The sequence below is a fragment of the Salvia splendens genome, chromosome 5 (genome assembly GCF_004379255.2).
Source record: "Salvia splendens isolate huo1 chromosome 5, SspV2, whole genome shotgun sequence".
Taxonomy (NCBI): domain Eukaryota; kingdom Viridiplantae; phylum Streptophyta; class Magnoliopsida; order Lamiales; family Lamiaceae; genus Salvia; species Salvia splendens.
The window spans coordinates 35,031,675-35,054,477 of NC_056036.1; the positions used below are offsets into that span (position 1 = coordinate 35,031,675).

The 22,803-nt window shown below is 44.7% G+C and overlaps 1 protein-coding gene across 1 annotated transcript; it reads left to right on the forward strand.

The window, feature by feature from the left end:
* The first annotated feature begins 429 nt into the window (after nt 1–429).
* On the forward strand, nt 430–1,428 carry LOC121804183 (uncharacterized mitochondrial protein AtMg00810-like). Its single transcript, XM_042203715.1, has one exon. It carries the CDS (start codon nt 430–432, stop codon nt 1,426–1,428), a length of 999 nt encoding a protein of 332 aa, XP_042059649.1.
* Nucleotides 1,429–22,803: the final 21,375 nt, after the last annotated feature.

Here is a 22,803-nt window from a genome sequence, read left to right on the forward strand (position 1 = left end):
AAAAGATATCCAACCTATTACTTGCAAATGGGTATTCAAATTGAAGAAAAAGGTTGATGACACAATCGATCGCTATAAAGCTAGTCTCGCTGCTCGTGGTTTTTCTCAAGAATATGGTCAAGATTATGATCAGACATTCAGCCCCGTTGCTAAAATGTCAACAATTCGAACCATTATTTCGCTAGCTGCTTGTAAAGGATGGAGACTTTGGCAACTAGATGTGAAGAATGCATTTCTTCACATCTCGTTGGATTCATTTCGAAAGAGTTTCCTGACTATGTGTGTCGTCTTAAAAAGTCATTGTACGGCCTCAAGCAAGCTTAGCGTGCTTGGTATGGTAAAATTGCTCAATATCTTGAATTTTGTGGTTATAACTCTTCTGAAACTGATTTCAGCTAATTTATCAAGAAAACATCTTCTTCTTGTATAATGGCTCTTCTCTACGTGGATGATATGATTATTGCGGGTAATGATGATACTGAAATCACTCGTCTTAAAGAGGCTTTGTCTGTTTGTTTTGATATGAAAAATTTGGGAGAAGTAAATTGTTTTCTTGGCCTAGAAGTGACAAGGTCAGATGCATTTTTTGTCTCGCAGCAAGGATATGCTTCAAATTTATTGGATCGTTTTCGTATGCGGGATTCAAAGCCAATGACTACTCCTATGGAGTCATACTTGAAGTTAGCTAAAGATGAAGGAAAGTTTCTAGAAGATGCAACACTTTTTCGTCAACTTGTTGGTAGTTTATTCTACTTATCTATCACAAGGCTTGACATTTCTTTCTCCGTCGGAGTTATATCTCAGTTTATGGGAGAGCTGCGAGAGCCTCATCTGATTGCAGCAAAGCGAATTCTTCGCGAAATCAAGAATACTCTGAATTTTGGATTGCATTATAAACAAGGAACTACATTCTTATTGAGTGGTTTTGTAGATGCAGATTGGACTGGTGATATAAATGATAGTCGCTCAACAACAGGGTATTGTTTCGCTACGGGATCAACAACAATCTCGTGGTGCAGCAAAAAGCAAAACACGGTTGCCCTATCAAGTTGTGAGGCTGAATATGTGGCAGCATCTATGGCTGTTCAAGAGTATGTCTGGCTCAAGAGGCTTGTCCAAGAAATTTTCTATGACTTGAAGAATCCGGTTCTGATTCGCTGTGATAACGAAAGTGCTATTAAGCTTGCTAAAAATCCAGTGTTCCATGCTCGAACAAAACACATTGAAGTACATCATCATTTTGTTCGCGAAAAGGTTTTGAATCAAGAGATCGGTTTGCAGAAGATAAGAAGTGAAGATCAAGTTGCTGACATTTTTACGAAGGCACTTGGCCGAGCTAAACTTGAAGAATTCCGAGCTGCTCTTGACGTTGTTGATAGTAAGTTTCCACTAAGGGGGAGTATTGAAAATAGTGAAACTTACGAGTGAGTTGAAGTAGTCCGAGTTCTGTTCCATTTATTTAGGATTTACGTTTCCGTGTTCCATTATAACATTGAGTGTCGGGAACTATGCCTCTCCCTATTCATTGCATCATTCATCCTTCCAGCATCACTCAATCCACGCATCATGATAGTGTACAAGATAATGTCGGGCTCTAAACCTACCTCAAGAACTTTCTGAAACAACACCTCTGCCTCACTAAATCTGTTGGCTTTCACCAACCCATCAATCGCTAGTCCGCTTTATTTTGCACAGCCCTGATATTACGACCGTATATGTGATCTTATTTGGCAGAATCCCTCTGCTACTCATTTCTTCAAACAGATTGAGGGCAGCCTCAGTCATCCCATTCTTGCACAGCCCATCAATCAAAACGTTGAACGTATCGCATCTCATATCAATATTCAACTTAATCATCATGTTATAAACTGCCAGTGCCAATAATATCACATTTTCCTTAACCAAAACATGAAGAATTGTTGGTTTCTGGGGATTACAAGAGATACAACCGGGCGTAATACAACCCAAAAGAAAGAATACAAAAGGAGAAACTGGACTTAAAATTACAATGGGAAATTGAAACAACTAAACCGTGAATTAACCGAGTCGAAGAGGCCTCTTCCCGCAAGACGAGATACGCCCCGGTAGTGCTCTCGGTTTGGCGTGTCATCCCCAAAGGTAAAACGGCTACGTCTCTGGTGAAGCAGCACCGCTATCAGCAGAGCTCCGGCGAACTGGATGGAGGAGAGGGCAGAGCTTCGACAGAAAGACAATGCAGAGAGAGGGAGAGAGCTTATGAATGCAGAGAATGTTTGTTTTTGTGTAGCTAATGCAGTGGTATGGCTAGCCTATTTATAGGCCAAGCCACCATGCAGGGTCAACCAAGCCATTGAAGGCTCATCATGGCAAATTCGTAACCGTCGTCGGTTACAGGCGTGTGGCAGGAGTGTGCCTTTCGCGTGTGGAGCATGTGGATTTCTTATGTGGCAGCCGTGACTGTGCCTCGCTTGACGATGTGTCAAGCCACTTGGATTGCTGACTCGGCGGTGGTCTAAAAAGATTAGTTTGGGCCAAGCACCAAGCCCAAAGACCACCCAAAGACCAATTGTCAAGATCCAAGTCCAAGATCAAGATCGAGATCGGGCCCGGGCCCGAGGCCCGCGAGCGCGAGCACGAGCACGAGCACGGGCTCGGGCTCGGGCGGGCGGGCGGTGGCGGCGGCGTGCGCGTGTGCTCGCGTGTGGGCTCTTTCACCCATCTTGGTCCACTATAATTATTAACTAACATAAAGTCACTTAACTTAAACACATTAAAATATGTGTTAATCCTCCAATGTGGGATAATTAACACTAGTTAATTATTCCCTAAGCTCCAACTCCAAGCTTTAATTAAAAGCTAATTATGCCCAACTTTAATCCACTATTTCTCACTCACCGGAAATCGGATTTGAGAAAGTGAATATATTACATTTATCTACGTAAAATGTAGATCGACGCTATGTCATTTAATTTCACAAAATTAAATGTCTCGTCACATTTATTATTTGGTCAAAATCCATTGACCGGGCATATTTAATCCATGATTTTTTACAATCCCCCACATGAGTGGAAATAGCCGAATGCATATGCATGCAGACACAAGCTCAACCCTCGAGAGGTATATAAGCATAAGGATAGGTAGTTGTTGGCTTTGAACCCTCCATAGTCGACACCATCGGATACACAGGCGGCTTAGTAGCGCGATGCTTTGAACTAATCCCCCACGGCGTGCACCGAGAGAATGGTGTTAACGCTTAAACACCTCAACCTCATCCGTTCTCACATTTTGTGTCCATTGCGGTCTTGGACACCACTTTGGATTCATAAGTGTGTTTTATGAAGCGACCACACTTCGCACTTACATAGGTGATTCTTAGTCAAGTACCTTGCCATACTTGGTCTCTTTGAGAACTCCATCTCTTTGAGATCTTTAAGAACCATTAAAAGTCATAGACTTAGCCTTTACCACTAGGCAAGTTCTCCAACACTCTATTGCTCTCTAGGGAATAGATATAGTTGAGTGTTTCTCATGAACTCTCATAGCTTAGTTGTCCCTTTGAACCAAGTTCTTGGGATCTCCAGTCATCATGGTTGGGTTACCACTATGATAATTCTTTAGTTTGTGGATTTCAAACCCATTCCCTCTAGCAACTTATTCATTTGATCACGGTTTAACCCTTTGATTAGCGGATCCGCTAGATTATCTATTGACTTCACATAGTCAATTGTAATCACCCCTGTTGTGATCGAATGTCTCACGGTGTTATGTCGTCGACGTATATGTCGAGACTTACCATTATAGAAGCCATTGTTTGCCCTTCCAATAGCCGCTTGGCTATCGCAGTGAATCAACACTGGTGGCACTGGCTTAGACCAACATGGAATATCTTCAAGGAAGTTCTTAAGCCACTCGGCTTCCTCACCCGCCTTATCTAAGGCAATGAACTCCGATTCCATTGTTGATCGGGCTATACATGTCTATTTTGTGGATTTCCATGATACAACACCACCCCCAATAGTAAAGACGTATCCACTTGTTGAAAGTGAGTCTCTATTATCGGATATCCAGTTCGCATCACAGTACCCTTCAAGTACCGGGGGGTATCTCGAGAAGTGTAGCCCAAGATTTTGAGTATGTTTTAAATATCTCAAAACCCTCACAAGAGCTCTCCAATGCTCTTTGCTTGGATTGCTCGTGTAACGACTCAACTTGTTCACGGCACAAGCAATGTCAGGTCGAGTGCAATTAGTCAAGTACATAATGCACCCGATGACTCGTGCATACTCTTCTTGTGCAACGGGCTCGCCTTTGTTTTTCTCAAGTGAACGTCGAGTTCAATTGGAGTCTTAACCGGCACGCCATCATAGGCTTTGAATTTATTCAATATCTTCTCAACATAATGTGATTGTGTTAAGATGATTTCATCAGACGTTCTTAGAATCTTCATTCCAAGAATTACATCGGCTAGACCCATGTCTTTCATGTCAAAGTTTCTCTTTAACATGGCCTTTGTATCGTTAATGACTTGAGTGTTGCTACCCAAGATTAACATATCGTCGACGTATAGACACACTATAACATGGCCGTTATTAGTGCTCTTGACGTAGACACATTTGTCGCACTCGTTGATTTTAAACCCATTTGATAACATCACATTATCAAACTTCAAGTGCCATTGCAATGGTGCTTGTTTTAATCCATATAAGGACTTTACGAGCTTGCATACCTTTTTCTCTTGTCCAGGTACTACAAACCCTTCGGGTTGTTCCACATATATTTCATCTTCTAGTTCACCATTTAGAAACGCGGTCTTTACATCCATTTGACGAATCTCAAGATTGTGCAATGCAGCAATAGCGAGAAGCACTCGGATAGATGTAATCCTTGTTACGGGTGAATAGGTATCGAAGAAGTCATGCCCTTTGATAAGGCTAATTTCATGCATCGGTCTAGGGGTTCATTTCATGAAATTGCTGGGTCTAACGCATTGAATTAAGTCAGGTATGTGAAGTTTTTCGCCAAATCCAGGAAAAGAAGAGGACGCTTGCATGGTCCTAGGAAACTGGCGAAAGGGTGAACAATTGGAAGAAAATTGCTAGACGGAGGAAGCCTCGGAGTTGAAGGGTAGAATAGGGATTTCTACGAAAACTCTAGAAGGCTATGTCCGCATCTATAAAAGGGAGAAACATGCAGGCTGGAGGGACCTTCTCGGTGGAGGCCTCACTAACAGCTCCTTGCTCGATTCACCTTTCCACACACTTGACTCTGAATTTGCGAGAGATTCCAGTTCGCACTCGACTGGTGGTTCACGTTTAGCTTTCCGACAATGGTTCGAGGGTTGTAACACCGTCCTAGTTCAAGGGCGAAGAAACAATTTACATTTCCGTTGCTATTTACACTGATTCCGCCGAGCTTCGCTGTTCGAAGCTCGGTTTTGTTTTGACAACCAATATTTCCTGTTTTATTTCAGATTTTACTTTCGCTTATGTCTATTGTGTTCATTTCTGGTTTGCGGGTTGAGTTCGATTGATTTCGAGTTAGGATTGTCGGAGTTAGTTATTTTTGCAGTTGGTTCTGATTTATTGCCGATACTTGTTGTTTGGATCTGAAGAATGGTTCTGCTTTTTGGATGAATCGGAGGTTGGGTTTTGCTGGAGTTTGTGATTTGTTTGCAGATTGTTCATGATTGATTGAGATCGGAGTAGATCTGTGAAAATCGGAGTTATGGCGTTGGTTTTGCGGTTCGTTGGGTTCGGATGGCTTGGATCCAGAGTGGATTAAGCGTCCGACGTAATCTGAGAAGGAGTACTTGATTTCCATGCCTAGTTTACGTATTTACATTTCATTTCGCCTAGTTTACGTAGATCTGTCGTATTTTCGAGTTATTGTAAGTTTCCGTCGACCAAATCTGTTTATTATGTTTGAATCTGGGCATTTCCTCTGTTTTCTCCATTTGCGAATCTGAATTAGTTAGAAAAGTGCATGAAGATTGTTAGCTGCAGCTTTACCGTACGTTGTCTGAAAGGACCTAAGGTGCGGAGGTGTCGTTCAAGCAAGGATATATCCTACTGATCAGGATAGAAATCCTAACTAACCTAGACCTTGGTTTCAAAGATTCCTCAACCCACTTCTACTGATCAGTATAGTGGTGGTATGGGTCGAATCCCACAGAGATGGTGCGTTCTTAAACTACCGCGGTGACAATCGGAAGATTTGGTTAGCTACCACGCTGGGTTGAGTTTCTACCTAGGCTGGAACTTAAAGGAGGTGTTCTACTGGTCAGGCGGTAAGGAAAACATTTGGAATGTAACTGTGTACGTGGAATGGGGGGACAATTTTGTAACAGAAAATATTTGGAAGGTACGGGTTTCTATTTCGGGCTAAACAGAATATTCAGAGTGTAGTGGAAGTTTTGTGACTGGGCTGACAGGGCTTAACTAAAAGTGAAGGAAAAAAGCAAAAGCATCTTGAAAAGTAAGTGGTCCCCTCCAATTGAAATAGACATCATCTTCTTCAACAAACACTTCCAAAATTCAGATAACAATTCCAGATTAAACACGGAAAAAAAAAACTCAGATTAACAGCTTACAAACACAGATCCAAAACTGAGAAATCAAATCCGAAATCAAACACTGAAACTGGACTTCTGCATACTGGTCAACATGAAAGAACGATTCAGAAATTAAAACTAAGCTTTGCATTCAACGACCTACTTTCCGATCAAACAGTACTTGTTTATCTATCCTAAAGAAATTTGTTACGTAAACGGAATTGAGAGAATCAGCACTTTAAAACCCGAGAAACTTTAGATCTAAGCTAACTAGGCAATGGAATAAAGAAACACCACAATAAACGAAACGGAAATCAACTTCATAGCATAAACACGTTCGGATCTTCAACAAAGTATTTCAAAAGCAGTAAATATCCAAAGGTAAACAAGATCCAACGTAAGGAAAGCGAGAAACTTAAACTACGAAAGCAATGTAAAAGTGTTTTGCCACTCCGGACGATGAGACTCTAAACTACGATCTTGCTGGCTGGAATGGACGATGACTGGAATTCTGGGAACATCTGAACGTCAAGTGATCATGGCTACGGCGAGGCAAGAAGCGGGACACGGCTGAAAGACTGAAACTATCGAGAGAACTTTCTACCTAAAGATGGTGGTGAATGAGTGAATGTTGTATCTTCCCCCCTTTCTCTCCAATTTGGCTTCCTTTTATAGGGAGGCTACCCTTGATTTTAGGGTAAATCCTCGTTGCAATTTGACTTCTTTGCCCTTAATTGCGGGTAATCCGTCCCAGCTATCCGTCTTCTCCATCTCAAGCCGTTTTAGCACGAATACTGATCAGTATGAGATCATGCTGGCGCCTTCTTCACCTGAACATTCCGAAACTTCCCTACTGGCTAGAATGCTTAACCTGCACACTTTAAACAACTGTTTTGCAAATATAATCAATTAAGCACATCATACTGACCCGTAACCAAGGCCTAGAATACGACTTATCAAACTGCTCACACTTACCACAGGCTTGTCCACAAGCGTGAAGAACAAACAAAGAAAAGAATAAGTCGAATTCTAGCCTGGTTACTCCCCTGACCGACTCTACCTAACTTAGACTCTAAACTATGACGCAAAGAAAAACACAAACAAACACAGAGAAACATAAACACATAAAAGACTGAAAACACATAGATCGGGCTATATTTTCAACCATCCCTCCCCTCTGGATCAGGTGCAATCCGGCCTTAGACAGCCTTGAACTTTTGCCGCCCCCCTTTTCTCTTCCAGTCAGTATATCTGTTTGTCAAGATCGCCCACACTCTTAGCCCAACACTAGGTTCGCTCAGTCGCTCATACCTCACCAGGAATGTCAGGACTGCATTCTCTCATTATGCTCACCACAATTGCTTCGGACTTAGATTCCACGAGCGGCTACTGAAGGACTTATAGGCTTGTAACCGGGCTGTTGGCTTGTAATGTTTTCGGTGGATGTTCCTAAGGCTCTAAGGTTCAAAAATTTCCATTTTTATTTATGCGGGGGAACTGTGTATGTTAGGCTTCTGATCAGTTGCTTTCTTTAGTTGGCGCTTCTGGCTTTGATCTCCACTGGTCAGTAGCATCTTGTGGCTTCGCCACCCTTATTCCTTCATTCATCTCTTTTTTGTGGTCAAATCTTTCTGACCATTTTCTTCATTTTCTCGGTTCCCTTTTTTTTCTTTTTTTCGTTCCTTCGTGGCTTCGCCACCCTTATTCCTTCTTCTCTTTTTTTGGACTGGGAATGACTCCCTGGTCGATTTTCTTCTAACTTTTTCGCCTAGCTGGTTTCTGCTTTTCCGCACTTCTTCCTGGCCAGTAAGCTCCATTGTTTCATGCCTTACACAGTCCCAGTCGGCTGGGGTGTTTATCTGGGTATATAAAAGGTTAAGAAGAAAGGGTTCTAAAGGCGGCTTTTTTTTTTTTTTTTTTTTTAACGAGGGGGGGTTCCTACTGCCTTCAGTATTTGCTACCCGTGATCACTTCACCCTAGGCGAATTGTGGCAGCCTCTCTCTTTTTTTGTTTTTTTTTTTTTTTTCAATATATGTGGAAAGTGGTTCCACTTTAAGGCTTATAACTCGCATTTTTAGAGGGCTTTCGTGTTTGGCTCTAAGTATGGGCTTTTCTCTCATACTCACCTCATCTATCCTGACTAGGAGGTACTAACGGGGATGGTTTAGGTTTTCCAGCATGTCCTATCTCCCTCAATTCCCCTCACCTTCAGCTCAAGACGGTTGAGTTTTAAGCCCAATCACAAACAACATAAAACTAGACCTAACAAAACAAAACAAAAGCACAAACACAAAGACTACACATATATACATACATCTTACTGGCCATTGCGTCCCCCCTCTCACTTCACAAGTGTCTGCCCTCAGATAAGGCTGTGAAGTGGAAAAGGTAATGGCCAGTACGATGGCACACAGACAACAAACAGCAAAACTAAAACAAAAACTTCTCACACTTAGACTATGGAATAGGCTAAGTGAGAGAGGTTTTATCACCTATACAGAGATCAACAAAACATAACCACAAACACATATATACAAACTCCTCACACTTGGACCATGCAATGGGCTAAGTGTGAGCTAACATGCATGCGACATAGAAAACAAAACAAACAAAACAAAGAAAACATGCTCCAAAGAAACAAACCCTTAACTTCTCACACTTAGACTATGGAATAGCTAAGTGTTTTGAAGTGGGGTTTGCGCACAAACACAAATTATACTACCTAAACAAAACCAACTTATAACAACAATACGAAAAGTTAAAAGAAAAACTGAAACTTAAAAAGAAAAACTAACTTGGTCAGTAGGGGGGGTCTATCGGAGTCTCCTGCTCCTTCGTGGGGCAGGTGGTGCAGGTCGTTCTATCGGTTGGTCCTCCGGTTGGTCTGTCTCCATTCCAGCTTGGTGCTCATCATCCTTTGCCGGCTCCTCGGCAGTTGCCAGCACCTCGGCTTTCTCTTCCTCTTGCTCCTTCACTACGGTCTCTGGGACTTGTGGTTCAACATCCTGGCCAGCATGGCCGCTTGTTCCTGTAGCTTGTTCTTTCTTCCAGCTGGTCACTTCTTCCAACAACACATCTATCACGGATGCCATCCGGCCCATCTCCGTGATCAATCGATGATTTTCCTCTCCCAAAGTAGTCACTAACGTCTCCATAGCGTCTTGCTTTTGAGCCAATGTCTCCTGCTCTGCAGATCTCTCCAACATCCTTTCCATCACTGCCGCTAGCTTGACCATCTCTGCTTTCAATTGCTTATTCTCCTCTCTAACTTCATCCATTTCCTTCTCCATTCTGGCTTGACGCTGTTCCTGGTCCGATGCCAATCCGATCATGTCTGCCCTTATCTGCCTGCTTCCCTCCGCTATCTTCTCCATAGCTTTTTCCATCCCCTCTTGTCTCTGGTCGTGTGCCGGTGCTTCATGAGCTGCTGCCAACCGAGCAGTGGGTGTAGCTTCCTCTCCCATCGCGTAGAAGTGTGGCACGCCTTGCCTCATGTATACCGCATTCGTCCGGACGAATAGGGGGTATCAAACAATCCTGGGGCGTCCACCATCGCCAAGGGGGTTAAGTCTTCGTCCTCTGAAACGGTGACATTGTTTCTCACAAAGATTCCCAATATATGGCAGAGGGAAATATTCCGTGCTGGGTGGGTAGCGATGAGGTGACATGTGTATGCAGTCCAGAACCCTAAGTGCAACTTCTTGCCTCTCTTGGCACACCACATAAGATACAATTCCGTCATCGATGTCCGGACTGCCGAATTCGACTGTCCTAAAAGGTTGTAACCCAAGAAGAGTTGAACCAGGCGTAGATTAGGATCGTTGAGATGGATAGATCGGGAGATAGTGGACTGAAACTGTCCTGCCCCGGGGTGAGTAAGCTCTTCCCAAGCTACCTGGGGCTCAAAGTCCACATGCCTGCGGGAAATCCCCCGCTCCCTATCTCTCCACTCGGGCCCTATGGCCTCCTCCAAACTGCATATCCCTAGCCGAACAGTCCATTCAATCAAATTCATCCTAATCTCTCCTCCAAATACTCTGAAACTGATGCACTCTACATCCAAATCCGTTGTGACCTTGAATCGAAAGGTCGCGAAAAATTCCTTGGCCAAATCGACCGGAACATTCAAATTCTCATTCCTTAACAGCCATTCAAAACCCAATTCGTGGAAAAGGGCGAGAAACGATTCCCGAACCTTCAATTCATCTAACGAGGGGAGATGAATTACCTTTCCACACTTAACCTTCTTGCCTTTTGCGTTCTTGGTGCGATAGATGGATTGGAGCTCCTTGGAGTCAAAAAATTGCATCCCCTCCACCACGTCATCTGTGAGCTCCACCTTCCAACGCTTATATCGGAGTGGTTCTGCAGGTGGATGCAATAGTTCCCGATGATCGTTAGGGAGTTGCTGCTCCTTGTACTCCTCATCTTCCATGGTCGTATCGCTATCGGATTCAGATGCTTCACTGATCTCATATTCACTGTCACTCTGTGTTTGCCGGTTTGATGGGGTCCTCTGGTCAGCCTCAGTGATCACGATGCTTGTGTTCACGGTACGCGGTTTTTTGGTACTCGGCTTGTTCTTCACAACGGCTTTTCCTTTCCTTTTTCTTTCTCGCTGATATTGTGCTTCTTCCTCCTGAGCAGTAGGCTGTGCAGGTTCACCCCCTGCCTTCGTTGGAGTGGCTTGTTCTTCCTCGCTCTCGATCTCTACTGGGTTCTCAGCCGTGTTTGTCTTGGCCTTGCTGGCTGCTCTTTTGCCCAGGCATCGCTGAGATACCCGCGTCTTCAGGACCAATTGCCGCTTCACTGGGTGGGGTTTTGAGACGGGAGGCGCCACAGTTTCCGGCACTTGAGTGTCTACGGTTGGTCTCCCCTCCTCTACTTGCATTCGATCATCCCCTGCTTCCACTTGGGTATCAACTGGCTCTGCCCCTTTTTCTTCACTCTGTTCTTCCCTCTCCTCTTCCCCTACTGACTGGGATGCCTTATCCCTCGGTATGGGTTCTGTAAAAGCTTGTTCATCCTCTCCTACTGCCCTCGATGCGAGGTCTAGACCCTCAGCCATTAGAGCAGTATCTTTCCTGCGATTCACCTCATCCACTATTGATTCAAACTCCGTTTCCGTCATGAGGCCGCGCTTTTGGGCCGACTTATTCAGGTCGATCTCCTCCCTAATTACTTCTTGGTGAACCGCTTCCACTTCTGGCGTCTCCTCAATTCCTTCTCCCCCTTCCTGGTCTTGTTGCTCCTTTCTCAGCCTTTCCGCTCTTTCTTCCTCATCAGAGGCATAATAAGCCGCAATGGCCTCGAGATCCTCAAGTTCGGCTTCCTGGGTCGTCGGAAAAAATTCTTCCGTCTCTGTCATTTCGGCTTCAGTTGAGGGGTTGCTTTCCTGGGGAATCATCGACGGAATCGGCAATGTAGATGAAATAGGGGTCAAGGGTTGCGTAGTGGTTACTGGCATGGTTGCCGCATGAGTTGCTCCGGCTCCGCTCCCTTGCCCTCTACCTTGGTTAAAATACTCTAACTCCGCTGCCCAATTCCTATTCGGATCCTGCAATCGGAGAAACTCCGTCATTGCATCCAGAGAGACCATCGGCGGGGCTTGTTGTGTTGGTGCGGGACGTTGTGGGTTTAGTGGTGGTGGTATTTCGAGGTTTCTTTCCTCACTGACCTTCTTTGAGGGCGGTTTGATTTTGGTAGCAAATGCTTTCTTCCCCATGGCTGAAAATTAGGGCTTGTAAACAGTGGAATTTGGTCTTGATATCTGGGAGAAAATGGAAGAAAATGAGGGTTTGTGATTTACGCTTTCTTGAGAGAGTATGGGATAATATCTCTTGAGAAAGGGAATTTGAAAATGAGGGTTTGTGAGGGATAAAGTTTGGGGCGGTCGTTTAATTTAGGCGAGAGATAGCAGTTGTAGGTGGTTTCAACCGGCTATAGGGAGTTGCCGGTCGCGACGCTTGGACGGAAGGCGGTTAGGAATGTTGGCCCCTGATTGGCTATCACGTCTGCTCTCTCTGCTCCACGCCACTCCAGCCGCTGCCACCCTGCAAAAGCTGCATAAGTCTTAACTCAAAAATTTCGTCTTTTCTCGAAACCTACCATTACTTGCCTAATAAGGGAAATAATTCAAATGGGCACTTAAATTAGAATTGAAATAGCACCAAATGGGTAGTCTCTTGGTCAATGTGTACTCCAAATTAAATTTAAGGCCCGAAAATATTTTTTTGGATTTTCTTAGAAATTATCTGACATGCAATGACTAATTACTTATTTACAATATTTACACCCTTCTTGGGTAATTTGGAATCCTACTTGGCCAGTATACGCAGAAAATTAACAAAACGGAACTAGCCATGTGGAATTCCAATTTCCAATCCTACTGATCAGTATGAAACCGATGTAAGTGTTTGCAGTGGAATTTCATCCACTACACCCACTTCGCTATTCTCCCTGAATATTTTCAACCTATGTCCATTTACTATGAAAGGTTCCGAGTTAGGAAAACTCCCTGAAATTTCTACTGCTCCATTGGATCTGAGTGCAGTTATGATGTAAGGTCCTGTCCATTTGGACTTGAGTTTCCCTGGCATAAGCTTCAATCTTGACTGGAAGAGTAGTACTTTCTGGCCAACGTGGAGCCCCTTAGTTCTCAGATTTCGATCATGCCACAGTTTGGTTCGCTCCTTGTACCACATGGCTGAGTCGAATGACTCCAATCTAAGTTCCTCAAGCTCCTGCAGCTGCAGCTTCCTTTCCTCTTCGCAGGCTGTAGCATCCATATTCACTTTCTGTACTGCCCAGTATGCTCGATGTTCGATCCCAACCGGTAAATGGCACATCTTCCCAAAAACGATCCGGTAAGGGGACATGCCTATGGGGGTTTTGTAGGCTGTTCGATACGCCCAGAGAGCATCCTCTAACCCACACTCCAGTCTTTCCTCGAAGTGTTCACAGTCTTCTCCAAAATCTTCTTTATCTCACGGTTAGAGATCTCCGCTTGACCATTGGCTTGCGGATGGTACGGGCTGGAAAGTCTATGGTGCACACCATATTTCTTCATTAAGGCTTCAATTGTGCGATTACAGAAGTGTGTACCTTGATCTGATATGATCGCCCTTGGAACTCCGAACCGGCTGAAGATATGACTCTTTAAGAACTTGGCCACCTCTTTTGCTTCACACGTACTTGTGGCCTTGGCTTCTACCCATTTGGAGACGTAATCTACCGCGACTAGGATATACAGATTGCCATAGGACGAAGGAAAAGGCCCCATGAAATCCATTCCCCATATGTCGAATAGCTCGCAAACTATTATAGGAACCTGCGGCATTTCGTCCCGGGCAGATATTCCACCGGTCAGTTGGCAACGCTCGCAACTTCTGCAGAACTCGTACGCATCTTTGTTGAGTGTTGGCCAATAAAAGCCGCTATCCATAATCTTCCTTGCCGTCTTCTTGGATCCGAAATGTCCTCCGCATGCTAATGAATGGCAGTGGGTTAGAACATCCCGCTGCTCCCAGTCAGGAATGCACCTTCTTATCACTTGATCGGATCCTACCCTCCATAGGTAGGGGTCGTCCCAAAAGTAGTATTTTGCTTCACTCTTGATCTTCATTCTTTGTGCCTTGGTAACACTTGGTGCTTCTGGAAGTTCTCCAGTTACTAGGTAGTTAGCCAGGTCCGCATACCATGGCTCCTGCCCCACCTTCTCCTTTCCTTTTGCTGTATCATTCTGACCAGTAAGTTTGTACACTACTTCCCAATCAATTTTCCTGGGCACAAAAATCACCTCAAATAAATGTTCCTCTGGAAACTTATCATGCACTCCGTCACTGTTTCCATCTTGCATTATTCTGCTCAAATGGTCTGCCACCTTGTTCTCGACTCCTCTCTTATCTTCCACCTCCCAATCAAATTCTTGTAACAAGAGTACCCATCGGATCAAGCGTGGTTTGGATTCCTTCTTGGCAATCAGATACTTAATGGCTGCATGGTCAGTATATACTATGACCTTGGATCCCAACAAATACGGCCGGAACTTCTCGAAAGAATACACCACTGCCAGCATCTCTTTTTCAGTGGTATCGTAATTCCGCTGGGCTTGATTCAAAGTCTTGGACGCATAAAAAATTACGTACCTCTTCCCATCGATCTTCTGACCCAGCATGGCCCCTACCGCAAAGTCGCTGGCGTCGCACATTACTGCGAAAGGATGGTCCCAGTCAGGAGCCCGTATGATAGGTGCGGATATCAGCTTTTCCTTGAGAAGATTGAAAGCAGCCTTGCATTGCTCATCAAAAACGAACTCCACGTCATTTTGAAGTAGCCTGGTAAGGGGTTGGGCGATTTTGGAGAAATCCTTAATAAATCGTCGATAAAATCCGGCATGCCCCAGAAAACCCCTAATCCCCTTCTGATCAGTAGGAAACGGTAATTTAGATATAACGTTCACCTTTGCTCGATCTACCTGGATTCCCCTTTCCGAGACCACGTGTCCCAGAACAATCCCTTCGGTGACCATAAAATGGCACTTCTCAAAGTTCAAAACCAAACTCTTCGCTTGACATCTCTCAAGAACTATATCCAAATGATGAAGGCAAGAATCGAACGAGTCTCCGTAGACCGTAAAGTCATCCATGAATATCTCTATGCAATCCTCAATCAAATCAGAGAATATGCTCATCATGCAGGGTTGAAACGTACCTGGAGCGTTGCATAGGCCGAAAGGCATGCGCCGGTATGCATAAGTTCCAAATGGGCAAGTGAAGGTGGTCTTATCCTGGTCTTCAGGATCCACGTAGATTTGGAAATATCCGCTGCACCCATCCAAGAAGCAAAAGTACTTCTTCCCAGCGAGTCGCTCCAACATCTGGTCGATAAAAGGCAGAGGGAAGTGATCCTTCCTTGTTGCATTGTTCAGCTTGCGGTAATCGATGCACATTCGCCAACCCGTGACTAGCCTCGTTGGAATCAGCTCATTCCTCTCATTTTGGACGACTTGGATTCCCGACTTCTTTGGAACCATGTGGATTGGGCTGACCCACTCACTGTCTGGCACTGAATAGATAATCCCTAGCGACAACAACTTCAAGATTTCCTTCAATATTTCCTCTCGCATGTTAGGGTTTACTTTCCTTTGGGCATCTCGATGTGCCCTTGCTCCATCTTCCAGCCTAATATGGTGCATGCAGACGTCGGGGCTAATTCCAACTAAATCTGTAAGACTCCATCCAATCGCCTTCTTGTTCTTGCTCAGCACGGTCAGTAGCCTAGCTTCTTGTTCCTTCGTAAGGCTGCTGCTGATGATCACTGGATAGGAGTCCTCACCTCCGAGGAAGGCATACTTCAAATTCGAGGGTAACTTCTTCAGCTCAACTTGGGGTGGAAGTGTGTCTTCGGTTAGGGGGTTTTTCTCGGACTCTTTCCCTTTTTCTAAATCTCCTTCTGATGGTTCTTCTATACTGACTGGTAGCTGAGCCCCTGCGGCTCCTATGAACTCCGACTTTTGACAAAAAACCTTGATTGCTCCTTCAATTTCTTCATCGGTCAACCCCTGGCTACTGATCAGATCACACCATGCAGCAGCTTCTACGTCAGCCTGTTCATATACATCTAAAGCCTGGAGTCTCTCCTGCAATAGTTCGGTCTCAAGAAAATCTTGGACTAAAGGGTCAATCACATCAACATAGCATAGATTTTCAGAATCAATAGGTTTCTTCATGGCATCATTTATATCATAGGTAAACTTCTCCCCATGAAAATCAATGCAAATAGTCCCCTCAGCCATATCCACGATCGTCTTGGCCATTCTCAAAAATGGTCTTCCTAACAAGACTCCACTAGACTCCCTCGCTTCATGCTCACTCATTTTGATCACATAAAAATCAGCAGGGTATGTAAAATCATGCACTTTAACTAATACATCCTCTAAAACTCCCTCCGGACTTATGCATGACCTATCAGCCAGTTGGATCAATACTCTAGTACTTGACAGCCTCACTCCCTTCAACCTGTTATAGATAGACAATGGCATGACATTTATAGATGCCCCCAAATCACACATTGCATGTTCGACCTTCACATCTCCAACAGTTATTGGTAAGGTAAACATACCTGGGTCGGCTCTCTTGGGTGGTAACGTCTCTTGCACTATTGCTGACGCTATCCCTTCCACCATAATCTTGCCATCTTTCTGGGCTCTCCCGGCTATGAAATCCTTTATGAATTTCCCAAGGGGGGTAGTTTCACGGCTTGGAGAAATGGTATGGTGACATCCAACTTCCCAAAAATCGACAAATAGTCAACCGGGTTCTCTTTCTTCCTCTTTGTAACAAATCGGAATGGGAATGGTTTCTCCCCTTTTTTCTCATCTACTTGTCCCTTAGCAACCTTCTTGGAGTCTTGCCGGGGTAGTTCCTGAGTCTGGGCTTCCATTCTGGGCTCTTCCTCTCGATGAGGTTCCTTTCTGGTCAGTAGGGTTTCGGGTTCATCTCCTGCAATTGGTGTAGCATCCAAGAAGAATGGATCCTGCATCTGAGGCATAGGCCTCCCTAGTTCTTCCGCTGAAACGGTATCGCCTCCTATCTTCGTTCCGTTAGATCCTCCACTAGGTCGTTTGGGTTGAGGCGCGTCATAAGTAGTTCCTGACCTCAACGTAACCTTACTCACATTTGCCTTTTCGGGTATTTGGACTGTAGATGGTAGTTTCCCTGCATTTCCCTTCAAATCACCCACCGAACTGGCCAGTTGGGCTAACTGCCTATTCATCATATCCATGTTCGCCTTATGTTCTTTCTGGGCATTTTGCATCCCCTGCACGGCCTCGTTATGGGATTGCAATTCTCCTTTGATGCTCTGTTGTGACGCTAGCATTTCACCCATCATGTCCTCAACGGACCTCCTTGGCCTGTTCGGATTTTGGAAATGATTCGGCCCTTGGTGTTGGTAGTTCTGGAAGTTTTGCTGGCCTTGATTAGGCGGGTATTGGTTATACTGGGCAGGAGGGACGTACTGATCTTGAGGATATTGATTCTGGTGCTGGTCTTGAAACTGATTTTGGTTCTGATGGTGTTGGGGTGCATGATTTGGTTGATTTTGGAAACTGTGGAAGTTTCTCTGGTGGGGTGGTACATAAACAGGATTCGGGTTTTGGCTTTGTGGGCTTTGATTTTGGGTTTGTTGGTTTCTTCCTGACCAGTTGGGCTGGTAGTCTGGGTTTGCTAGTCCACGGTTAGGGTTTTGGTTTGGATTGGGGTTATACTGGTTCTGTCCTTGATTCTGATTTTGGCCCCCGTCTCCCCATCGAAAATTTGGATGATCCCTCCATGGTGCATCCCGTTGTCTACCCTGAATCCAATGCCCACTGGAATTGAAGTACCTCGCAGCATTGACCTGTTCCATATTCACGTAGTCACTAGGTTGTTCATAGTTCGGTCCTTGATTTCCCTATTCTGCACCTTTGTAATTCCCAGCTGGGGGAGGTGGTGGGGTGCTCTTCTCGATCGCACTCAGAAGTGACTTCTTCAGCTCATCCATCTTCAAGTCCATTTTCTGCTCCAGTTTATTTTCCTGATCAGTAGACAAGACAACAGCAGCCCACTCTCGGTTGTATCCTTCCCTTGAATGGTCATACTCTTTCTTTGCATTCAGTAGCTTCCTTAGGACTCTCTTCGCTTCGCTGACCCGTAATTGTGTGAAGCTTCCTCCTTACGATGAATTTGCTAGATCCTTGGTTACCGCGTTCATACCTTCGTAGAAAGTATGATGCACTTCAATGTCCGCCATGCGATGGTTGGGACATGATTCCAAAAGACCCATGTATCTTGCCCAATAATCGCTCAAGGGTTCATCATATCCTTGCTTCACATTAGTTATTTCCCTTTTCAGCGCGCTTGTCTTTGATGACGGGAAAAACTCACCTAGGAATGCTGACTTGAAATCGGCCCAAGTCTCAATGGAGTTGGGGGGCAGGCGCATGAACCAGGTGTTGGCTTCCCCCTTGAGCACAAATGGCAAGGCCTTCAACCTATAATCATCCTCATTCGCTCCTGCTGGTCTCCTCTGCGCCCTACAAATTTTACAAAACTCATGCAGAAACTCATACGGCCCTTCATAGCTCTTCCCACAGTATGTAGGCAGAATCGCGATCACATGAGGCTTCACATCGCAGGCGGTTTGCCCTGGAGTGACGACTATGGCTTGCGATGGTTCTCCCTCGGTATGCGCGTTACGGGTACCGATCTCTGGATCCTCATCTCCGTTGGCGGCCATCAGAACTGGAATGCCTTCCAACAGTGGTATCTCCTCTGGTATTGGTCCTTCTATGTTGTATTGCTCTTCGTCGCTACTCGAACCTAAGTCAGATAAAGCCGTCGACAACCCGGATCGAGTGGTTACGAGTATCGATCCTCGCTGAAGTATCTTCGGCCTCCACTGGTCAGGAGCCGAACTGCTTCTCATAAACTGAAAAGAAAAGAAAAAAAAGAAAGGTTATGCACAATATATACACCGAAGTATCACTCACAGTAATTGCAAATAACGCTATCCATCCCCGGCAACGGCGCCATTTGAAAGGACCTAAGGTGCGGAGGTGTCGTTCAAGCAAGGATATATCCTACTGATCAGGATAGAAATCCTAACTAACCTAGACCTTGGTTTCAAAGATTCCTCAACCCACTTCTACTGATCAGTATAGTGGTGGTAAGGGTCGAATCCCACAGAGATGGTGCGTTCTTAAACTACCGCGGTGACAATCGGAAGATTTGGTTAGCTACCACGCTGGGTTGAGTTTCTACCTAGGCTGGAACTTAAAGGAGGTGTTCTACTGGTCAGGCGGTAAGGAAAACATTTGGAATGTAACTGTGTACGTGGAATGGGGGGACAATTTTGTAACAGAAAATATTTGGAAGGTACGGGTTTCTATTTCGGGCTAAACAGAATATTCAGAGTGTAGTGGAAGTTTTGTGACAGGGCTGACAGGGCTTAACTAAAAGTGAAGGACAAAAGCAAAAGCATCTTGAAAAGTAAGTGGTCCCCTCCAATTGAAATAGACATCATCTTCTTCAACAAACACTTCCAAAATTCAGATAACAATTCCAGATTCAACACGGAAAAAAAAAACTCAGATTAACAGCTTACAAACACAGATCCAAAACTGAGAAATCAAATCCGAAATCAAACACTGAAACTGGACTTCTGCATACTGGTCAACATGAAAGAACGATTCAGAAATTAAAACTAAGCTTTGCATTCAACGACCTACTTTCCGATCAAACAGTACTTGTTTATCTATCCTAAAGAAATTTGTTACGTAAACGGAATTGAGAGAATCAGCACTTTAAAACCCGAGAAACTTTAGATCTAAGCTAACTAGGCAAGGGAATAAAGAAACACCACAATAAACGAAACGGAAATCAACTTCATAGCATAAACACGTTCGGATCTTCAACAAAGTATTTCAAAAGCAGTAAATATCCAAAGGTAAACAAGATCCAACGTAAGGAAAGCGAGAAACTTAAACTACGAAAGCAATGTAAAAGTGTTTTGCCACTCCGGACGATGAGACTCTAAACTACGATCTTGCTGGCTGGAATGGACGATGACTGGAATTCTGGGAACATCTGAACGTCAAGTGATCATGGCTACGGCGAGGCAAGAAGCGGGACACGGCTGAAAGACTGAAACTATCGAGAGAACTTTCTACCTAAAGATGGTGGTGAATGAGTGAATGTTGTATCTTCCCCCCTTTCTCTCCAATTTGGCTTCCTTTTATAGGGAGGCTACCCTTGATTTTAGGGTAAATCCTCGTTGCAATTTGACTTCTTTGCCCTTAATTGTGGTAATCCGTCCCAGCTATCCGTCTTCTCCATCTCAAGCCGTTTTAGCACGAATACTGATCAGTATGAGATCATGCTGGCGCCTTCTTCACCTGAACATTCCGAAACTTCCCTACTGGCTAGAATGCTTAACCTGCACACTTTAAACAACTGTTTTGCAAATATAATCAATTAAGCACATCATACTGACCCGTAACCAAGGCCTAGAATACGACTTATCATTGTCATGCTTGGATTTCCTGGTCCCCACTTTTATTTCCTTTGTCTAGTGGTTATCGGTAGTTATGTACTCGGTCTAGGAAATGTTTAAACTTTTTTGCCTGTTACTTGGTTTAAGAGTCCTTTGTTCTTCGGTCTAGTATTTACGTTTTGTGCCTAGGTCTAGTAGTAGTTAAAATCTCAACCCTTTTTGCGTGGCAGCAGCCATTCTGTCCAAATTCTCTCAATACTAGCCTACGAATCCATCTCTGTGGGATCGACTCCACTTCCCTATACTAATCCATAGTATTCGGGTTGAGGAAATTTAATTGTTGAAGGAGAGTCGTGAGTGCCCAACGACCGGAGCGCCATTCGATCCCTCGAGTTACTGGACCCTGTGATTCAGTTAATTCGGAGAAGCGTGGTGTCTCGACCTAGCAATTGCTTAGATTGAATTTTGCAAGCGCATAACTCACTAGACTTCTCGTCCTTCAAATGGCGCCGTTGCTGGGGATGGATGGCGTGCTTAGTGCTAGTGTTCAGAGTCTGTGGTGTAAATAGTTTTGATTTGTTTTCTTTCTCTTTTTGTTTTGCAGTTTATGAGCAGAGGCTCAAGGTCTACCTACTGGAGCAACTCATCTGGGTGGACACACGGCCAGTTTGGTTGGCGGGTTAAGGATACAGTCTCTACTGTAACCACCAGATCAGGGTTCACCACAGGAGGCCCGTTTCCGAGTGAATTTACTAGCGACGAATCTTGGACGTCGTCAGGACGCGAAGATCCAGAATCACCACCCGAATCAGAAACAGAGTCAGAAACAGGGGAAGCAGAGGAATTAGTCATGGCGCAGGTGGTAGACCCAGATCCAGAAATCGGCTCTCTCACTGCCCATTTAGATGGAGAACCAGCTCAAGCTATAGTAATGAATCCACGCCAGAGGACTATCGAGATCAAGACAAACGTACTCGGCATCTTGCCGACGTTCTCTGGGCGTAGAAATGAGTGTCCGTATGAGTTCTTAAATGAATTCAGTAAGTTATGTGGTATTCAGAAGAGGCCGAATGATGCAACAGAGGAGGATTATCGCTTACGAGCGATTCCGTTTACCTTGAAGGGGGAAGCTAATACGTGGCTATTGAGGTTGCCTCCGGATTCTATCCGCACGTGGAGGGACTTCAAGTTGGAATTCTTAGATTATTTCTTCCCATCCAACAAGACGAATGCACTTAAGAAAGAAATACTAGAGTGTAAGCAAGATTACGATGAATCGTTGAGTCAGTACTGGTCGAGATTTAAGGGGTTGTTGGATGCATGCCCGAATCACCGGATGATAGAGGCAGAGACCTACTCTCTGTTTTACAAAGGAGCCACTCCCGAGTCAAAGGACTTAATGAACTCCTCGAGTGGGGGAAATTTCACAAGAAAAAGGGGAAGTGAGGCAAGAGAGATCCTAGGGAAGTTGATTGACGCTAAGAAGGCGTACGATAACCCTAGGAATGCAGTGAAAAGAGGATCGGTGCATGCTGGGAGAGAACAAGAAGATAACAAAGTCGAAGCGAGGATTGATAGGCTCGAGAAGGCTCTTTTGAACGCGATTGAAAAGACGATTCCACTAGCTTCACAAGGGAAGGAGAAATCTCCTGGTCCAGGAGATAATCAAATGCAACAATATTACGGGACCTAGGAAGGAGATTATCAGGCCCAGGTCAATGCAATGGGAAGTTGGAATCTCGATGGGAGCTGGAATCCAGGGAGACAGAGAGATGCGCCTTGGAGAAACCATCCGAATTTCAGATGGACTGACAACGAACAGAATCAGCCGGCACCACAACAAAGTCAGCAGTTTGCACCTCAGCCCGAAAGACAAGGTAACTGGACAGGAAGGAATCAAGAGGGGCAGGGCAACTGGATTAATCGGAACCAAGGAGACCACTCGAGCTGGGGAAACAGGAATTAGAATTATCAAGGGAACCCTTATGTACCACCGCACCAAAGGAATTTCCAAAACAATTACCCGGGCCAAGGAAATCAATACAATAACTCTTCAGGCGGTCAAGGAAACGCTCGTCAGAATCAAGCAAGTGGACCGACTCTGAGTATAGGGCCGGGACCCAGTCAACCACCAAAGTTAACAAAGAATATCGATGATATGGTGCAAGACCTCGTCAGTTCTCAGCAACATATGCAAAACAACCTGCAATCGAACAATGACGTAGTGCACAAGCTGCAA

Excerpts from the sequence above, each read along its gene's own strand:
- LOC121804183 (XM_042203715.1), top strand. The coding sequence starts at position 430 with ATGGCTCTTCTCTACGTGGATGATATGATTATTGCGGGTAATGATGAT.